General features: G+C 36.3%; 1 protein-coding gene across 1 annotated transcript in view; it reads left to right on the plus strand.

Annotated features, from left to right (window-relative positions):
- LOC129443141 (uncharacterized) overlaps positions 1-16,257 on the plus strand; it is a 28,932-nt gene extending 12,675 nt beyond the window's left edge. The window contains exons 12-20 of the mRNA XM_055203568.2: positions 3,090-3,124; positions 3,208-3,271; positions 6,763-6,797; positions 6,876-6,939; positions 10,307-10,396; positions 10,491-10,504; positions 10,780-10,813; positions 13,319-13,399; positions 15,790-16,257. Coding sequence (XP_055059543.2) covers positions 3,090-3,124; positions 3,208-3,271; positions 6,763-6,797; positions 6,876-6,939; positions 10,307-10,396; positions 10,491-10,504; positions 10,780-10,813; positions 13,319-13,391 — 409 coding nt within the window. The 3' untranslated portion in view covers positions 13,392-13,399; positions 15,790-16,257. The remainder of the gene's footprint in view (positions 1-3,089; positions 3,125-3,207; positions 3,272-6,762; positions 6,798-6,875; positions 6,940-10,306; positions 10,397-10,490; positions 10,505-10,779; positions 10,814-13,318; positions 13,400-15,789) is intronic.
- The last annotated feature ends 2,283 nt before the right edge of the window (positions 16,258-18,540 follow it).

Consider the following 18,540-nt stretch of genomic DNA (forward strand, 5'->3'; position numbering starts at 1 on the left):
AGTTCTCTCAACAACACGCAATCACATCGGCCGCGATTTCTTTATTATTAGGCAAGCCAGATGTGCTCGTGTTCGCTCCACTGGTACAGTGGATGCTTTCGCCGAGAAGTTAGACAGAAAGAAACGCAAACTAAAGAGAATGATTGAGGCAGAGCAATGCGCAGGTACGTCCGACAAGAACCTTGATGTTGTTTTAGTACAAAAAGGGGATCTTATCCCTTCCAAAAGGGTTTTTAGCACAGAGGGAAACATTGGCTGCGTCCGTCCAAATAACCACACTTGCTGTCTTTGCACTTGATTGCTTATATTATGTTTTCTTGTATTTGGCCCAAGTGTAGTGGGCATGAAGATTAAAGGAATAGTCTACTCATTTTTAATATTAAAATATGTTATTACCTTAACTAAGAATTGTTGATACATCCCTCTGTCATCTGTGTGCGTGCACGTAAGCGCTGGAGCGCGCTGTGACGCTTCGATAGCATTTAGCTTAGCCCCATTCATTCAATGGTACCATTTAGAGATAAAGTTAGAAGTGAACAAACACATCAACGTTTTTCCTATTTAAGACGAGTAGTTATACGAGCAAGTTTGGTGGTACAAAATAAAACGTAGCGCTTTTCTAAGCGGATTTAAAAGAGGAACTATATTTTATGGCGTAACGGCACTTTTGGGAGTACTCCGACTCGCCTGAAAAATCCGCTCCCCTTCTCACTCTCATAATGGGAGAGGGAGGGTGTTACTGCGTCGAGTCGAAGTACTCCCAAAAGTGCTATTAGGCCATAAAATATAGTTCCTCTTTTAAATCCGCTTAGAAAAGCGCTACGTTTTATTTTGTACCACCAAACTTGCTCGTATAACTACTCGTCTTAAATAGGAAAAACATTGATGTGTTTGGTCACTTCTAACTCTATCTCTAAATGGCACCATTGAATGAATGGGGCCAAGCCAAATCCTATCGAAGCGTCGCAGTGCGCTCCAGCGCCTACGTGCACGCACACAGATGATAGAGGGATGTATCAACAATTCTTGGTTAAGGCAATAACATATTTTAATATTGAAAATGAGTAGACTATTCCTTTAAGTGTGCATGTAGATTTATTCACACGATGGACGTTCACGCTGCCAGCGAGAGCATCAAAAAACGCTCGAATGCATTCTCTGGAAATCTCTCAAGCGGAGGTTTCCACCTTCCGATTGGTTGGTGCCGAACTTTTCTGCCTTGCGATTGGTTGGCGTCGAACCGCATCATAGCTCATTACCATAAAGTAATGTTAATCCATGTCTACTTAAAATGTATATTTTCATTTTTTTCTTTAAATAAAATGAATACATAACAACTCTACAATTAACATTAACTGAATTTAAAGATTATGTACACTTATCTGAAACTTTCAGAAGCATAAATCTTTGCACCTGTAAAAACTAATGTTCAGGGGTAGTACATCTTTAAAATTAACAAAGTTCTTGAGAATCGTGATTTTTATTTTATACAGAATCGTGCAGCTCTAATTGCAGTATCACCACCCCGTTTGTGTTTGTTATATTAACTCTTTACCCCGAGTTATTTTGTCAATTAAGAGGAAACATTTGCATAAAAAACGTGTTTCTGAAGATTTTTGTGTTAATCTGCAATACCACAATTATCCACTGACTAGATTATCGCACTTACCCAATTTATGACAAAACTGAGCCAAAACATTATTTACTAATTTTAGAATCTGATCTCTAACAAAATTCAAAAAGTCACAAAAATGCAATTATTTCCGCATTTTGCTAAAAAGTTAAAGATACCCATATTTAGTTTATAAGAGGAGAAAAAAATGTAGGTAGTATAAAACGTTTTTTTCCCCCTGTTTGTTTGTTAGAAAGCAGAGGGTCTGTTCTTTCATTTAATATATATGTTTATATACTTTTAGAAGAAAATAAAATTAAGTTAAATGCGATATGGTTATGTTTAGTTTACTAATATTAAAAAGCAGTATATTTAAAGAACATATTATGCAAAATCCATTTTTACAAATTTTTTGGACATAAATGTGTGCGGTCTCATTAGCCATGCTGTTTTGATTCTCTTGTTAATGTGATGTCACACAAATAAAGCCCTGCCCACAGCCACTGACTGACTGGGTAATTTTACCCAAACGCTTTTCTAAATGCATTTGCTAGCACATTGTAGCACTAATTCGACTAAATATACTATTGTCCCAGACTATATTCACAGAAATTAGATCTATAAATGCTCTGAAACTTCAGACACATTGTGGGCACACCTGAGTCTTAAAGACGGTTTCAGCAGTAACAACATAAACAAGCGGCTTTCGTGGAAAACACGTAACTTTCGGTAAACTCCGCTAAGAATAAATATCAACAAAGTCGTTTTAAAGTAGTTTATTTATATAACAAGCAAAATAAACAACACATAGATTACATAGGAAACCAAAACATTTGTTATTTTCGAGTTATTTGTTCAAGAGTTCAGATTAGCAGCTAGTCAGACCATTAAAAAAAACTGAAACCGGAAGGAAAGTTCAAACCAATTGCGTCACCGCACATGCGTCCGATGAAATAAATGAGCATAACATGTGTCCTATAAACATCAGTTTATTTTTCTAGTCCTGTGATTGGACGAATGATGTTGAATGAGTATTGATGTTTAGTATAAAAGTGCTGGGATGTTTTTCTGTTTGAGTCTCTTTCCTTGTCCAAAGTACAAATGTGTAGTAGAAATGTTGCAGGAATCATAGTTGTTGAAATTTACTAGAAATGCGATGCTTGGTGACACGCATAGTTTGATGTTTTGGCTTCAATTTTGGTTGAAGGTGAAAATATTTAACTTACTGTCTGTACTTTATATTTAAACTTAGTGTCCGTACTTTCTGTACTTCAGTCTTGTTTATAGAGCTGTTGGACAAAAGCAATATTACGATAACAATTCTACAGTTGCACTCCTGCACTATGGATACAAAAAAAATCCATACCAAAGTTCATCTTGTGACAGTGTTTACACTTGTGTGTGTTAAGATATCTGACCCTGATTTATACTGCAATGACACGCTAATTGACCTCTTTAAAATGTTTGACTTTTATAGGTCTTCTCAACACAATCCAGTGCTCACAAGCAGCTGTAAGTTCCTCTAGTTTGTGTTATTTTCTGTTGTGTTTCAGTGTATTATCAATAAAGTGTTGTGTATTTAATGTTGCTCTCAGTCACTGATGACAGTGAAGAATGGACCTGTGATGAAGAAACACTGTCGCCATCTGCTGAAAATTTGTGAGTATTGCATTGGATTCTGTTTACAAGGGTTTGACTGGATTTAACTGCATGAAGGACAGTATGACTAAATGTACTTTTTAAAGCCTTTTATAAATCATTTAAAGCAGGGGTCTTCAACGTTTTTTGGGTCGGGGACCCCTTAGATGAGAGAGGCATGGAGCAGGGACCCCCTGATACTAAATGTGTAAAACTGATATATTTAAGTAATCAGTAAGCTACGAGAGGCTGTCTTTTCGTATTAGGCACAACGCAAAGTGGAGTAAAGTACAACTATTGACCAATCAGAATCAAGGACTGGAACTGTTTTATAAATAGAAACAAACCATATTGTCACACAGCCATACTATATTAAGACAGTACATTGGCACTATTATGCTGTTGTTGTACATGCATAATTTTTTTGTTAAAGTAGATTTAGTTTTTATATGAATATAATAATAATAATATGAATATGAATATAATAAAAATAATATAATATTATTTTAAGGTATTTGCAGTGTAATAGATTTTCATTTTACTGTGAATTTACCTGAACCTGGGCTTTCAGTTTATAAAGATGACTGATCATGGTGAATGGCACATAGACTCTCTATTCTGGTGGGGATAGAGGTTGTGCTACTTTATAATTCAGAGGTTTGTTGCCTTTCTCGTGTATCATCGTCACGAGTTTGAGTAACGCAAGTTTATTTTCTGCATAGCTTCATATAAGACTCAGGAGAAAATATGCATTGAGTCCGCGCGCATCTCTTTGGGGCAACTTTTTTTTTATAGAGGCGGATTTCAACCTGACTGTGAATCTTGCACAAAGCACCATCACTGTGCACGTTTCATAATTTTTAGATGCGGGCGATAGTTTTGTCAAAGTTTATAATGCAGACGCGGTCTGACGTCATTTGCCTTTTGAGTTAGCGCTTTAAATCTGAACCGCGTGAAACAGCTGTCCAAGTTCAGAAATATAACTTAGATGAGACAATGTCGCACTGATCCTAAAATAACTTTCTGAAAGAAAGACACACATGCCTATAAGATTTACCTGTTTTATGATGCCTTTTCTGTCGCTACTGCTGCTTCCTGAGTGTACATTTATAGTCTTCAGATATTTTATTTTGGTCCGCTTGTTAAACTGAACGCGCGCCTTCGCGGCCACGCACGTGCACAACTTAAAGGGGACATGTAACTTTTTTTGTACATATATTTTACGTTTTTAGCAAAATATAGCTTGTGGTCAAACATCATTTGGCGGACCCCCTGCAGTTCCGTCGCGGACCCCCTGGGGGCCGCGGACCCCCGGTTGAAGACCCATGATTTAAAGTGTTATTTGGTAATTTAAAACGTGAAGTTAATGGAGACTCTGATCTGTGAGTTTGTATAACTGTATGAAGACATGTTTGACCAATAGATGAACATCTTGGAGACTCTTCCCAGCTAGCAAAAAAGGATAAGAAAATACACTCGCCTAAAGGATTATTAGAAACACCTGTTCAATTTCTCATTAATGCAATTATCTATTCAACCAATCACATGGCAGTTGCTTCAATGCGTGGTCCTGGTCAAGACAATCTCCTGAACTCCAAACTGAATGTCAGAATGGGAAAGAAAGGTGATTTAAGCAATTTTGAGCGTGGCATGGTTGTTGGTGCCAGACAGGCCGGTCTGAGTATTTAACAAATCTGCTCAGTTACTGGGATTTTCATGCACAACCATTTCTAGGGTTTACAAAGAATGGTGTGAAAAGTGATAAACATCCAGTATGCCTCAGTCCTGTGGGCGAAAATGCCTTATTGATGCTAGAGGTCAGAGGAGAATGGGCCGACTGATTCAAGCTGATAAAAGAGCAACTTTGACTGATATAACCACTTGTTACAACCGAGGTATGCAACAAAGCATTTGTGAAGCCACAACATGTACAACCTTGAGGTAGATGGGCTACAACAGCAGAAGACCCCACCAGGTACCACTCATCTCCACTACAAATAGAAAAAAGAGGCTACAGTTTGCACAAGCTCACCAAAATTGGACAGTTGAAGACTGGAAAAATGTTGCCTGGTCTGATGAGTCTCGATTTCTGTTGAGACATTCAGATGGTAGAGTCAGAATTTGGCGTAAACAGAATGAGAACATGGATCCATCATGCCTTGTTACCACTGTGCAGGCTGGTGGTGGTGGTGTAATGGTGTGGGGGATGTTTTCTTGGCACACTTTATGCCCCTTAGTGCCAATTGGGCATTGTTTAAATGCCATGACCTAGCTGAGCATTGTTTCTGACCATGTCCATCTCTTTATGACCACCATGTACCTCTGATGGCTACTTCCAGCAGGATAATGCACCATGTCACAAAGCTCGAATCATTTCAAATTGGTTTCTTGAACAAAGAGTTCACTGTACTAAAATGGCCCCCACAGTCACCAGATCTCAACCCAATAGAGCATCTTTGGGATGTGGTGGAGCGGGAGCTTCGTGCCCTGGATGTGCATCCCACAAAACTCCATCAACTGCAAGATGCTATCCTATCAATATGGGCCAACATTTCTAAAGAATGCTTTCAGCACCTTGTTGAATCAATGCCACGTAGAATAAAGTGTTATTAATCACTTAAAATGAGAAACTCTAGAGTATCACATCATATCCTGTTGCAGGTAATCATCTGTAATCATTTTGTGATACTGTATGTATGTGACCCTGGACCAAAAACAAAACAGTCCTAAGGGTAATTTTTCTTTAAATGATCTGAAAGTTGAATAAATAAGTTTTCCAGTGATGTATGGTTTGTTAGCATATCTGGAATCTGAGGGTACAAAAAAATCACAAGATTGATAAAATCACCCTTAAAGTTGTCCAAGTCCTTAACAACACACATTACTAATGATAAATACATTTTGATATGTTTACTGTAGGAAATTTACAAAATATCCCTTGCATAATATCCTAATGATTTTTGGCATAAAAGAATAATCTATAATTTTGACCCATACAATGTATTTTTGGCTTTTGCTAGAAATATACCCATGATACTTAAAACTTAAGGTTTTGTGGTCCAGGGTCAAATTTAAGTCTAGATTGGAGAGCCTCTCAGGGTTGATTTTGGTACAAGGTAGGGCTGTCACAATTATTAAATAATTGTCTTATTGTAATCGTTTGACCTCATTGCAATGATTTCAGATCACTGCAATGATTGCATATCTCTTTACAAAACACAAGGGGGAGCTGCAGCGCCTGTATAAACAGTGTAACGTGATGCATTACAAATGCATTTTCAGACACTTAATTGTGTTTATTTCTTATAAAGAATTTTCAGTTTTTGAAAGATATACTCATGAAATAATTACTTTTAAATATTAATTGTAGCTTCTGCTAAACCTTGTAGTTTGCTGTAGTGCTGTCACTGGATAACACCATCGACCGAATGTGTTATGGTTTTAAGGATGTGTTTTATTATGTTTGGTTACCTGTTGTTATATTTTTTATTTTTATATTTCTCATTATCCAGGAGTCAGAACAGAGCTGTATCTATGCCTGACATGTGTAAGTACAGGTGTTAGTTTCTCAGAATTAAGCACTTTTCAGGTATTTTATACATTTTATCACTTTTCCCCCTCTCAGTTTACAGTAACTTTTCTACTCATCATACCGTGAGCGATGGCAGCATGGAGGACATCCACCCACAGTGAGTTACAGTCAGACACAGCAAACACGACTGTTTATGTCAAGTAATTTCACAGTATTGTTTCTAAACACATTATAAATGCATTGCTAAAACGCATTGTGAAGTTACACGATTAAACAGTTTTCCATATTTCTGTGTTCAGGGTTATTTGGGCGGGGCTAAAATGGTAGCTCGATGATGCACTGGAGCCACTGCGCATGGCCCCGCCCCTAACACAATCTCGAGCATCTATTCAGGTTGTAGCTGTATTAGAAATTTGTAGGAATGCACCGAAATGAAAATTCTTGGCCGAAATCCGAAAAAGAGGAAACCAAAGCCGAAAAACCGAAACGCTGAAATAAATTATTATGCCAATTATTAGTACAAATGCATTTATGGCTATCACTGTGTACTAACTTTACTAGGGGTGTGTGACGGATCACAAAACTCACGGTTCGGATCACATTACAGTTTTTGAGGCACGAATCGGATTATTTTTCAGATCAGCAAAAAGGGGGTGGGGAAAATCTAATAACAAAAAAGAAACAAAGTTGCACATTAATAAGGCCTAACATTAGCATTAGGTACAGAAATCGAATTAAATGAGTCATAAGACTTTCTTTGTATAAATTAAATATATTATTATTTTTAGAGCTACAGAAGTTATTTTCTCTTTGTCTTGGGTTGTTTGATTTACATTGACACAGACTTAAGTAGGTTAATTGAGGTTACTGTCTCTTTAAATAAGCAGAGACTGGTTTCTGACTGTAATCTATACATACACTTAAGACATAAACAAATGTTTTTATTAGAAAAAGAATACTTTGGAGATAATTTTGTTTATGTGTCCTGTCAATAATAGAAAGATTTTACGTTCGCTTGTTTGCGTCTCACTCGTGTGTGCACTATTGAGGGCACTTAAACGCGCGCACAGAGACCGAGGGCGAATCCCAAACAGCTCAGCATAAAAACGTTACATTGTTTTTCATTGCTTTATTCGGCCAATGTATGTTAATGGACTACACTGTAGTCACTACAGTATGAGACACATTTGCGCGACTCTCTCTTAAGTTTACACATCAAGACTTCTGATCTTTGAAGGGTGTACTCACTGTGATGATCACGTCTGGACCGGACACATTCAACCGCATGTGCCTCTGTGCGTACAGACAACTGCTCACTTTAGCACCTTTTTGCAGTTAAATACAACCACACCGCATACATGTTGCTTCAGACAAGCACGTGCAGGTCGCGGTTTCTGTTTACGTCATCACAACATTTCGTCCGTATTTTTTCGGTGATAAATGTCTTTCGGCCGAAAACCGAAAATGCTCTTTTGGGCCATTTTCGGACGAAAATTTTCAGTGGCCAACTATTCTGTGCATCCCTAGAAATTTGAATGGCAGCTTTTCCGTGAATGGCCGTGTTTTCAGCTTCCATTTTTTAGCTTTGATAGTTTATTTGAACTATTTATCATTTAAATTTGGCTGGGTGGTTAATATCGACTTTACACAGACTTTTAGAGATCTGTTAGTAGTTGGATCGTTTTAATCAAGGCTGTCAAGTATTCAGCAGATGTGACATTGAAAAAAAAAATCTCTCAGCCTTGTTTACACCTCTACCACGCCTAAAAATCTAAACTATTATTAGGGTTGTCAAATCTACTGCGTTAAAAACGCATTAATGTCAATTCATTTTAACAACACTAATTTTATTAACATGCGATTAACGCAACTCGCAATTTCTGTTTAAACCTTGGCCTAGCCCGTTGTTGGAAACATTGAGATGCAGCCTTATGCTGCGTTTACACCAGCCGCAGTAGAGGCGTGAAGCGTAAGTGAAGTCAATGTTAAGTCAATGTGAAGACACGTTGATTGGAGGTCTCGCGGCGCGATTGAGGCATTTGGCGCGGTGCGGAAGACACGATTCAGCCTCATTCATGCGTCTAGTTCCTGCAAATTGAGCGCCTGTTTCTTTTTGTGCATTTTGCGTTTGATGTGAATTTGCGGCTAACGCCCGAGTTGAAAAATTTGAACTTTGGCGGAATTTCACACCGCATTAACCAATCAGGAGCCTTGATATTGTCCGTAAGCAGTCACCTGGAGCTATACGACACAAGTTCTTATTTCTAAAGAGTCAGGAGTAAAAAGAAAGAGTAGGCTACTCTTGGAAGAGTATCAGTGCGGACTTTGAGCAACCTGGTAAGTTGTAATACACATTTCACTTTTGAGTCACATGACATTTATCAACCCGCGCAGTTTATTTTCCCCCTATAGTAAGGTTACCAAATACAAATCGGTAAATCTCTCGATAAATCGACAAACAACATCAGCCATCTTGCAAACAGACAACCGCATAGCACTTGCCCCTCCCACAAGAAGTGGATTTTGCGTCTGACATGCGTCAAATGCTTGCTTTTTCCGAATGCATTCAAAATGTTCAAGCGGCAAACTAGGCACGGTAGACGCGATTTTGACACCTCAAACGCGGTTGGTGTAAACGCTGCATTAGACAGTAAATAGTCATCTTTAAAAATGGTCTTTATTTGTGTGTTTTCTGAGAGATGTACCATCCTAAATGCTTAATCTACTGCAAAGATGTTTTAAAACCAAAATCTTTGGACAAAGTGTAGGACTTGCTTAATGTTAAAATAGTTATTACAAGAGAGAAAGTTCGGGACCAGATTAATGTTTAAAGAGTTATCAAGAGCGTCAAGACTCGAAAATTATCTTTCTCGCGCTGACTGACACATCTGAAACATGCACACAGGTGCGCGACACTGATATGCGTACAAAGACAGAATTACAGTTTAAAAAATATGTGTTTTGACAAGAATTCACACAGATATAATGTTTGGTTAACTGTTGGGAGGAGAAATATCTGATATGTAATTATATTAAATCTTTGCATTACAGTAAATCTTAAAACTGTATCTGTCTCAATGTCAATCAATCAAACAACAAAAGAAAGAAAAAAGTTGAACATATATTGATATTGCTTTTGACTTGTGTTTGCCAAATCTATTAGTTTTACCAGTGATTTTAAGCGATGGATGTGGTGATTTTGTTATTGATCTTTAAGTAGATTTTTTTTCAAAATTAACTTGCTGACTCTTTCACTAATAATAAACATACATTTGCATATAGCATCCACATTTGTCCACAGCCATGTTAAGTATTAATAACTTAAAAATTGTTCATTTAAGGTAAATGTACAACAGATAAAAATGTACGATTAATCACGAGAATCTGGATTATATTTGAATTGATTGACAGCCCTGACTATTATACAACATGCAGTAGGGTAATGGAAATTATTGTAAAACACTTATTTGACTTTAATAAGTGAAATATTTGACGTTTATGTAAAATATCCTTGCTTATGTCAGACATGAAGCTCTGCAGAAGCTGGCTGTGTTTTTTCAGAACGGCCATGAAAACCTCATAACCACTACAGAAGATGAAGCATGTCTACCGAGGTATACTATACTTTATAATCTTCTTTTAACCAAACTTTATTTGAATGAATTTTTTTTAAGTTACCTAAGATTTTGTGTGTTTGCTTTTTCACAGCACCGATGATCCAAGTAAGTGACTTTAGTAACAAAATTATTTCTTGGTGGCATCTAGGTTGTTATTTTTGGCAGTCAGGTGTTTGCATTGGTGAGATGTTTTAACCACTGGAACAAACCCAAGGACAACTTACTTTTGGAAATTTTGTTAGTAATGACATCACACCTGTTCATTCTTCAGTTTTACTTGACGTATATCAGAGGCATTTCCCTATAAACCCCTTTTGGATTCTGTGGAATGAATGTATTCATTTTTTCTAAGCCTAATAGTCATCTTTTCCACTTAATAGGTTTTCTTGAGGCTGTGGATGAGCCACCATACTTGTGAGTATATGAGAGAAAATAATGCAGATGACAAGGCTGAACTAAAACTTGATGTCTAAATACTTTTTTGTGGACCTTGTGCTGGTTTGTAATTTCGTGGCGTCTGCAAACAAATGACGATAGGGGGTTACTTGGCACTAACTTAAATTTTCTGAGTTATTTTTCCATTACTTCTAGCCAACTAGATTGTCTCTGGTAAAATGCATTGCTTTGGACTGTTAGCCAGTGACAGGCTTATATTGAATGGGTCATTCTACAGAAACACTTTAGGGTTAAAAAAATATTTTAAAATGGAACAATGTTATTTGAACAATTACACCTTCTTGAGCCATCAATGTAGCGATATTTGATTTTTTTTAATTAATCAGAATTCCAAGCACCACAGAAGTGCTCGTCCTCACAGTCATGTACAGAGGGAAAATGCTTTATTTTGAGATAAAAAAAAAACATGGTAAAAAAACTAGAATACAAATGGATTAAACTACTTAATTTAGTGAGTATACAATAATTGACAATATGTGGTTTGATACTTTGCAGCAGTAATTTTATAAAATGCAGTTTTCATTCAAAAAAATTGTCACCGGTGTTACTGTCACTGGTGTTACCTTTCTTTATTGGTAACCAGTAAAGATCAGTAACACCAGTGACTGGTGATTTATTGTGTCACTGGTGTTACTGTTTTTTTTCTTTCACATTAAATTAAATCTTTCACATGTGACATGATGAAAATTTTAAATTTATTGAATTCTGCTACCCTTAAGAATTAAGCTTTAATAATAATATTATAATAACACCTTTAATATTGCTAAAGAAGTAAGGTTACCCTAGTGACAAAAAATGGTGTATGCAGTTTTTGAGTACACATAAATGACAGCTTAATGATTTTTTATTTTTTGTGTGCATGTACTTAAAGTCAAAGAGTAATCTAATAATGTGTTCTAAGTTTAAATGTTAGAAAAAGAAATCAATTTTAAGACATCTTGACACATCAAAAGTGGACGTTTCTGTAGAATGACCCGAATAATACAGAACTAAAACAATATATTAACTTAAAGGGTCATTATTTACTCAGGCTCATGTTGTTACAAACTTGTTTGAAAGATGTTTGAGCACGTTTTTAAGCACCATTGACTTTGCAGCCCAGTCTCACGAAATTACGTACCTATAGTCACGTTATTATTGTACTCTCTTTTTTTGTGATACTGTCACGAATTTCCGTGTTTTTTCGTTATCGTATCACGAATTTCTGCGTTTTGTGATCGTGTCACACATTTCTGTTTGTGTGTCATTGTCACATATTGGGTACTCAACGTTTTGTCCTATTTTCTAACCGTTGTCGCTTCGGTTAAGGGTTAGATTTACATAAAATGTCATCCTTACCCAAACCCAACTCTAACCCCAATGCCAGGCAACAATGGTTTAAAAATCAGAAAATATTTTAAAAATCTGAAAAATAATATAAACCAATACTTAAAGTGACATCCTAACGCAAACATCAAATCCAACCCTAAACCGAAGCGACAATGGTTTGAAAATGGGGAAAAAGCAGTTGAGTAACCAATACGTCACAATGACCCATAAACAGAAATTCGTGATACTATCACGAAAAAACGCGGACATTTGAGACAGTATCACGAAAAAGAATAAAAAAATTACGTTACTACAGACTGTTTCAGCAGTAACAACATAAACAAGCGGCTGTCGTGGTCCGCACGTAACTTCCGGTAAACTCCGCTAAGAATAAGTAACAACAAAGTTCTTTAAACGTAGTTTATTTATATAACAAGCAAAAAAACAACACACAGATTACATAGGGAACAAAAACATTTGTTATTTTCGACGAGGCATTTCTTCAAGAGATCAGTTAAGCACTAGTCAGACCATTAAAAAAAACAAAACTGGAAGTAAAGTTCGGATCCAGACGTGTGTCGCGTCAGCGCATGTGCGTCCGATAAAACTGTCTATCGGTACATCATTTTGTGAGACTGGGTAGAGATTTTGAAAGTAGTACTGTGATGTCAATGGTGCTTCTGTTTCCTGCTTTATTACAAATATCTTCCTTTGTGTTTAGCAGAACAAAGAAATGTATACAAAATATATTTTGGGTGAACTATCCGTTTAACCTCCTAAGACCTGAGTTTTGGTTTGCCTTTTTTTCAGATTTCTACCAGCTATTTTGGGGTTAGGAAGAACCAATAAACAAAATAACCAAATATTTTTCTTAGAACATGAAGCAATGTATTTGTCCACATTTTTGTACAACAGGTTCCACAGAATTAAGTATTATGGTGCAAAATGTGATGTGATGACATCCAGGTCTTAGGAGGTTAAGCAACTTTCGGTGTTATCTGAACGTTTTACCTCATCGCATTGTTTTGTACAGTGATTAAACATTTGAATTGAAACAGTCCTTAAATTTTGTTATCTAATGTATTGAGTATAAACACCTCTGGAAAGTGCTGAACATCCTGCATTGACGGTTTATTGTTGCTGTTGTTGTGACAGAGAGGTTGAAGACTTTCAGTTTGCAGACATTGATCTTCTGCCGCCGCCTCCTCTCTATGCTGACTCTCTGTGAGACGTCTGGTATGTGTGCTACCGTTTTACTCTCACTTGATATATAAAGAGTTAAGACTAATGTATAGACAGCAGGTTGTTATAGCAAAGGGTCTTGTATAGTGCTGCACAATTAAGCGCATCGCAATCGCGATGTCAGCCTGTGCGATTATATGACAGCAAAATGTTGCAATTATATTAAATAAATAAATGTGTGGACTTGTTAAATCAAAATTTCTGTTAACAGTTTGATGATTTTCCTTGCTGTTTAAAAAAAGAAAGAAAAAACGATCAAAAAAGGCAGTGCACGTGTGGCATGCACGTGTGTGGTGTGCGTCGTCACTTATACCAGAGCGAAGATGGATGCAGAGGAGGTTGACAGTGATTTAGTAGCTAAAAAAAACTATGTCTGTTGTATGGCGGTATTTTGGATTTAGGATTACTGACACTGAGCAGTTGCTACATCACGTGGCAATACGAAAGCATTTATAGTTTTACAAATACACATTTTAGCATTATCACTAAACTGTGTGTGGATTTTCCTTAAAACCCATCAAGTTGACTCATGATACCATTTAGTATAATCGCACATCGCAATATTAGCATCAATAACCACAATGGGAAAAATTACCCAAATCGTGCAGCCCTAGTCTTGTATCACACTGGAGGGGCTTACTTTGCGATAACAACTGTCTGCCTGATTATAACACGTCTATTTAACTCATAAGTAAGATAAAGAACATGATTAATATTGATTTGAAATATCTTAAAACAGGGAAGGTCTGTATTCGTCAAAAATGAGCAAATAAAATAAGACATTCAAATGTCATGAACACAGTATTTTGGTTTAATTATTTGTAAATATAATGTAATTTGTACCACGGGGCTGTTGAATGCTTTATTTTGATTGCGTTTGTATGCATTATATTTCGATAAATGGACACCTAAACTTTTTAAAATAACCAGAAGAGCAGTGTTTGTGTGGTAACCGATAAGTGGAATAATTGACTCCCGTCCTTTTTTATTTAAAATCGTTTCGATATAAATTAGCATAATCCTGACTTAATGCCATTTAATGATGTTGCATTGTTGGCAGAATTGGTTAAACGCCTTAATGATTTAGAATCGTAAGTCCAATTTATAGTCATGCGTAAGGTCTACTCCATAGGTTATCCGTAGCATCTGAGTAGCCTGACGTGCACCTTGCCAAATTTTTTACAGCGCGTCAGTTGCATGCGGACCGCAAGCGATGTGATTGGTCGTGTCTGTTTTCACGTATACTTTAGTGTCCTGTATGTGCAGTCTTTTTTTGCACGTACTTAGCGGGTTTTGCAGCTAAAGAAAGTCAAATTTGTTAAATAAGAGTGAGATTTGTGAAAATAGACTAATAACCTTTTCATTGCCATTAAAGTGAAAGGACTGAACGTAAACTGATAATAAAATCATTTACAAGAAAACATGTCAGATGCACTTACAGGGTTTTGCATCTGAACTCCTCATATACCTTTTATCCAATGATAAAAAGCAGCATCAAAAAAACTTTCTTTGTTCAGGGTTACACATCTGTAACATTTATTTATTTTTTTAAAAGAAGACATATCATGGAAATCTGACTTGTTCCATGTTTAAGTGCTATAATTGGGTCCCCAGTGCTTTTATCAACCTAGAAAATGTGAAAAAGATCAACCCAGTAACTTAGTTTTGGTAAACCATTCTCTGCAAGCATTGGAAAGGGCATTGAAATTTGGCTCCCCTTGTGATCTCAGAAGGGGTCTTATTACAATAATACCGCCCCTTAATCTGCTCCACGGCACTGACATTTAGTGTAGAGAGAAAGAGAGAAAAATAATTGAGAGCACAATTGAGTTTGTTTCAACAAACCACCATCATTGAGATCAGTGTTTGCATTTCATCAGGACACAACCAAAAAATGTTTGGGCCCAACGTGGCAATTTTAAGGAAGGAATAATTGATCACGGGCCATTGAATTATAGGAAAATAATGCACCCCCAAGGTTTGCGTCGTGCCGTTACACCGCGGGTGTGCATTATTTTTTTTAAATAATTCAAAAGACCGGTGTCAATTATTCCTCTTATACCATGGTTACCACAAACATTGCTTTGGTGCCTATTTTAAAGACATTTGACAAGTTAGGTGTGCAGTTATCGAAAAATAATGCATACCCATATGGAACATTTCTCAACCAATCAGAATACAGCATTCAACAGACCCATGGTATAACATGCTATAATAAATTATCTTTGGGGTATTTTGAGCTAAAACTTCACATACAGTATGTACTCTGGAGAGACCAAAGACTTATTTTACGCCTTAAAAAAAAATCTCATAACATGACCCCTTTAAATATAAGAGTGTCATTAAAAGTCAGTGAGTCAAGATATTTTTTGTTTTCTCCACAGTGCAATTGAATGGAGTTTCTTCACTTGATCAGGCTGTAATTCTTTCAACTGCCTTTAGTCACTAGAAGTCGTCAAATGAGCTAAAAAAAAGTGCTTTGTGTTTAAAGCTATGTGCACTACTCCTGAGAAAAAAATATTTAACACTGGCATTTTGATGACAATAATCCTGCAAGTTTGGATTGTAAGCAAAGAGTAGGCCATGAAGAATACATGACGGAGCCAAGTAGAAGGCTAAATGAAATGTAAATTGCTATGCACTTAGTCATTTTTAAGGATTGAGAGTTCCTTAAAATGAGTTCCTGTATGATCTCTGTGTAAACTACAACTTTGAGTTGGTTTTGCTTTTTTGTTGTATTGTCTGTATTGTGTGGGAAATTTTGAAAGTTGGTGGTTTAATTATGTTTGTTTAGCAACGAAAATGCAACTTGTGAATGTTAGCATGGAATAAATGCATCAGTATACAGCAGATATTCAGACCATTGTCGTCCATTGACTTTAATCCATATTGACTTACAGTACATATCAATATGATTTGTATAATCTCCAAGAGTCGCACCCACAACCTTTGCATTATTAACATGCTGCATCAATGAGTTGTGATTGTGTAGCTTGTTTAGTGTGTTGTGATTGGATGGCAGCTTAGCTTGCCATTAGCTTAGCTGGCGACTGACGTATTCCTGTGGGCAGAGTTTAGTCAAAAAACTGTTCTACTGACATCATAAAAGCAGGAAGTAAAGGGCTGTAGTCCCAACCGACTGTTCGCTGTAGGCTTTGAAAGGCGAATTCTGTTAAAGAAAATAAATCGCCTGGCAGTGAACTTTGAGCTTTATCATTTTACAGGTATTATTTATGCTATTATAGCAACATTACACACTAACTAGGGTTTAAAAAATGGGATCAGAAAGAACGTGACCTTTTAAAATAGCTTGAATGTTAACATTTGCAAGGTTTAGAAACGCATGCAAATGCTAAACTTCTATTTAAATAGTTATTTATTTCTAAATTATGTGTGTTTGAGGGATTATTATCATTTATTTTTGATTTCTTCTGCATTTCCACACAAATATTTTGTCTCTTCAGATTGGGTGGGCCAGCTATCAATCTGAGTGGGCCAGCCTGGCACTTATGTATACCTCGCCATTGTTGGGTACACAATCTAAATTATTTAACCCTTGTGAATTGTTCAAATTCACTACTTTTTCTTGTTGTTTTGTTGTTGAAGATGAAGACATCTACTAAATTAAACTGCTGTAAAAATGTAGCATTATTATTATTATTATTATGATTATTATTATGATTATTATTTATTTAACTTTTTTTGCATAAATCTGTTAATCAATCTCAGTCCTGATCGAAACTACTAAATGTTTACAAAAATTCCAGGATTTTAACCCTTTAAATGCCAAGTTCATAGGTGGAAAAACACAATTATGTATTTTTAATATAAAAGGTTATTGTGGACCCTATTGCCAATTGACTTTCATCATAACAACATTTTTTGATTATAAAGCCACCATGACACTTTATTTTCATGCATTCTTGATTGTTGGTGGTTTTTCCTTTGCTTAGAAGTAAAATTTTTAATTTTATTGATTACCAGGTGGCACTATTAACCCTTTAGATAGACTAAAACAAAGCTTATTTTCTGGCTTATACATTGAGTTATATGGAGTATAAGAGCATATTATTGTGTGTGTTTGTCAGTGAAAATAAAATCTGATACAGTCACTCTAAAAATGTCTTTTTTTTTTTTTACCCATAATGGGTAAATATTGGACAGCACACGTGCTGGGTTAAAAATTACTCAAGGTTGGGTTGTTGTTATGCAATCATGGGGTATAATAACCCAGCAGTTGGGTTAATTTTAACCCAGCAGTGTGTTCTGTCCAATATTTACCCATTATAAGTCAAAAATAACCAACAAATTTTTAGAGTGATGCAATTAAGTTCATGTTTTTACTAATTTTCGACATGCCCAAGACTGTGATAAAAGGTTTGAAAAATACAGTCCACAAAAAAATTATATTTAAAATGTCATTTAGTGTGTTTTTCCCCAAATCTGTGCATATGGTGATGCAAAAGTGTGTGATATTCGAGTATGCACTCCACGCGACTAGGTGGCAATGTGAAGCACTGACACGCAACAACACCCAGTCTACGTGCCTGCGTACAACCTTCTTCGTTGTTCTCTCAGGTCTTGTCCAAAACGCCTGGTTTGCCTCCGAATTGGCGCATCAACAATTTGATGGAGGTAATTAATGCACCTTCCCTGATCAGAAATACTAGCTGTGAATATTTCGTACAACTGCTGGAAAGACTCTTGCACATTTATCAGAGCTGCTATGGCAACTTGAAAGTCCGATTTATGGAGATAATCCAACATGTTTGTTGTTATTTTCCTGAACTGGTGCATACCTGTGACGTTCGCGTACGCGACGAGAGCCACCGTGAGCAGACGTTTGCGTTTTTATCCTTTGGACGGGAACGCGACGGTATAGAGCATTTTTAAGATTTCCACTCTGGAGGATGGTTTCACTTTTTTGCGTTTTAACTCATTCACCGCCAGCCTTTTTGAGAAAAGTTGCCCACCTGCATTTTTGTGATTTTAACAAAAGTTTCACAAAATTCCTTGCAGGAAAAATTATCTTCTATAAATATATAAACATACAAATTATATCAAATTAAAGAACACACCCTCTGCTTTCAAACAAACAATAAACAAACAAACAAACAAACAAAATGGGGAAAAAA

This window comes from Misgurnus anguillicaudatus, chromosome 2, assembly GCF_027580225.2.
Source record: "Misgurnus anguillicaudatus chromosome 2, ASM2758022v2, whole genome shotgun sequence".
NCBI lineage: Eukaryota > Metazoa > Chordata > Actinopteri > Cypriniformes > Cobitidae > Misgurnus > Misgurnus anguillicaudatus.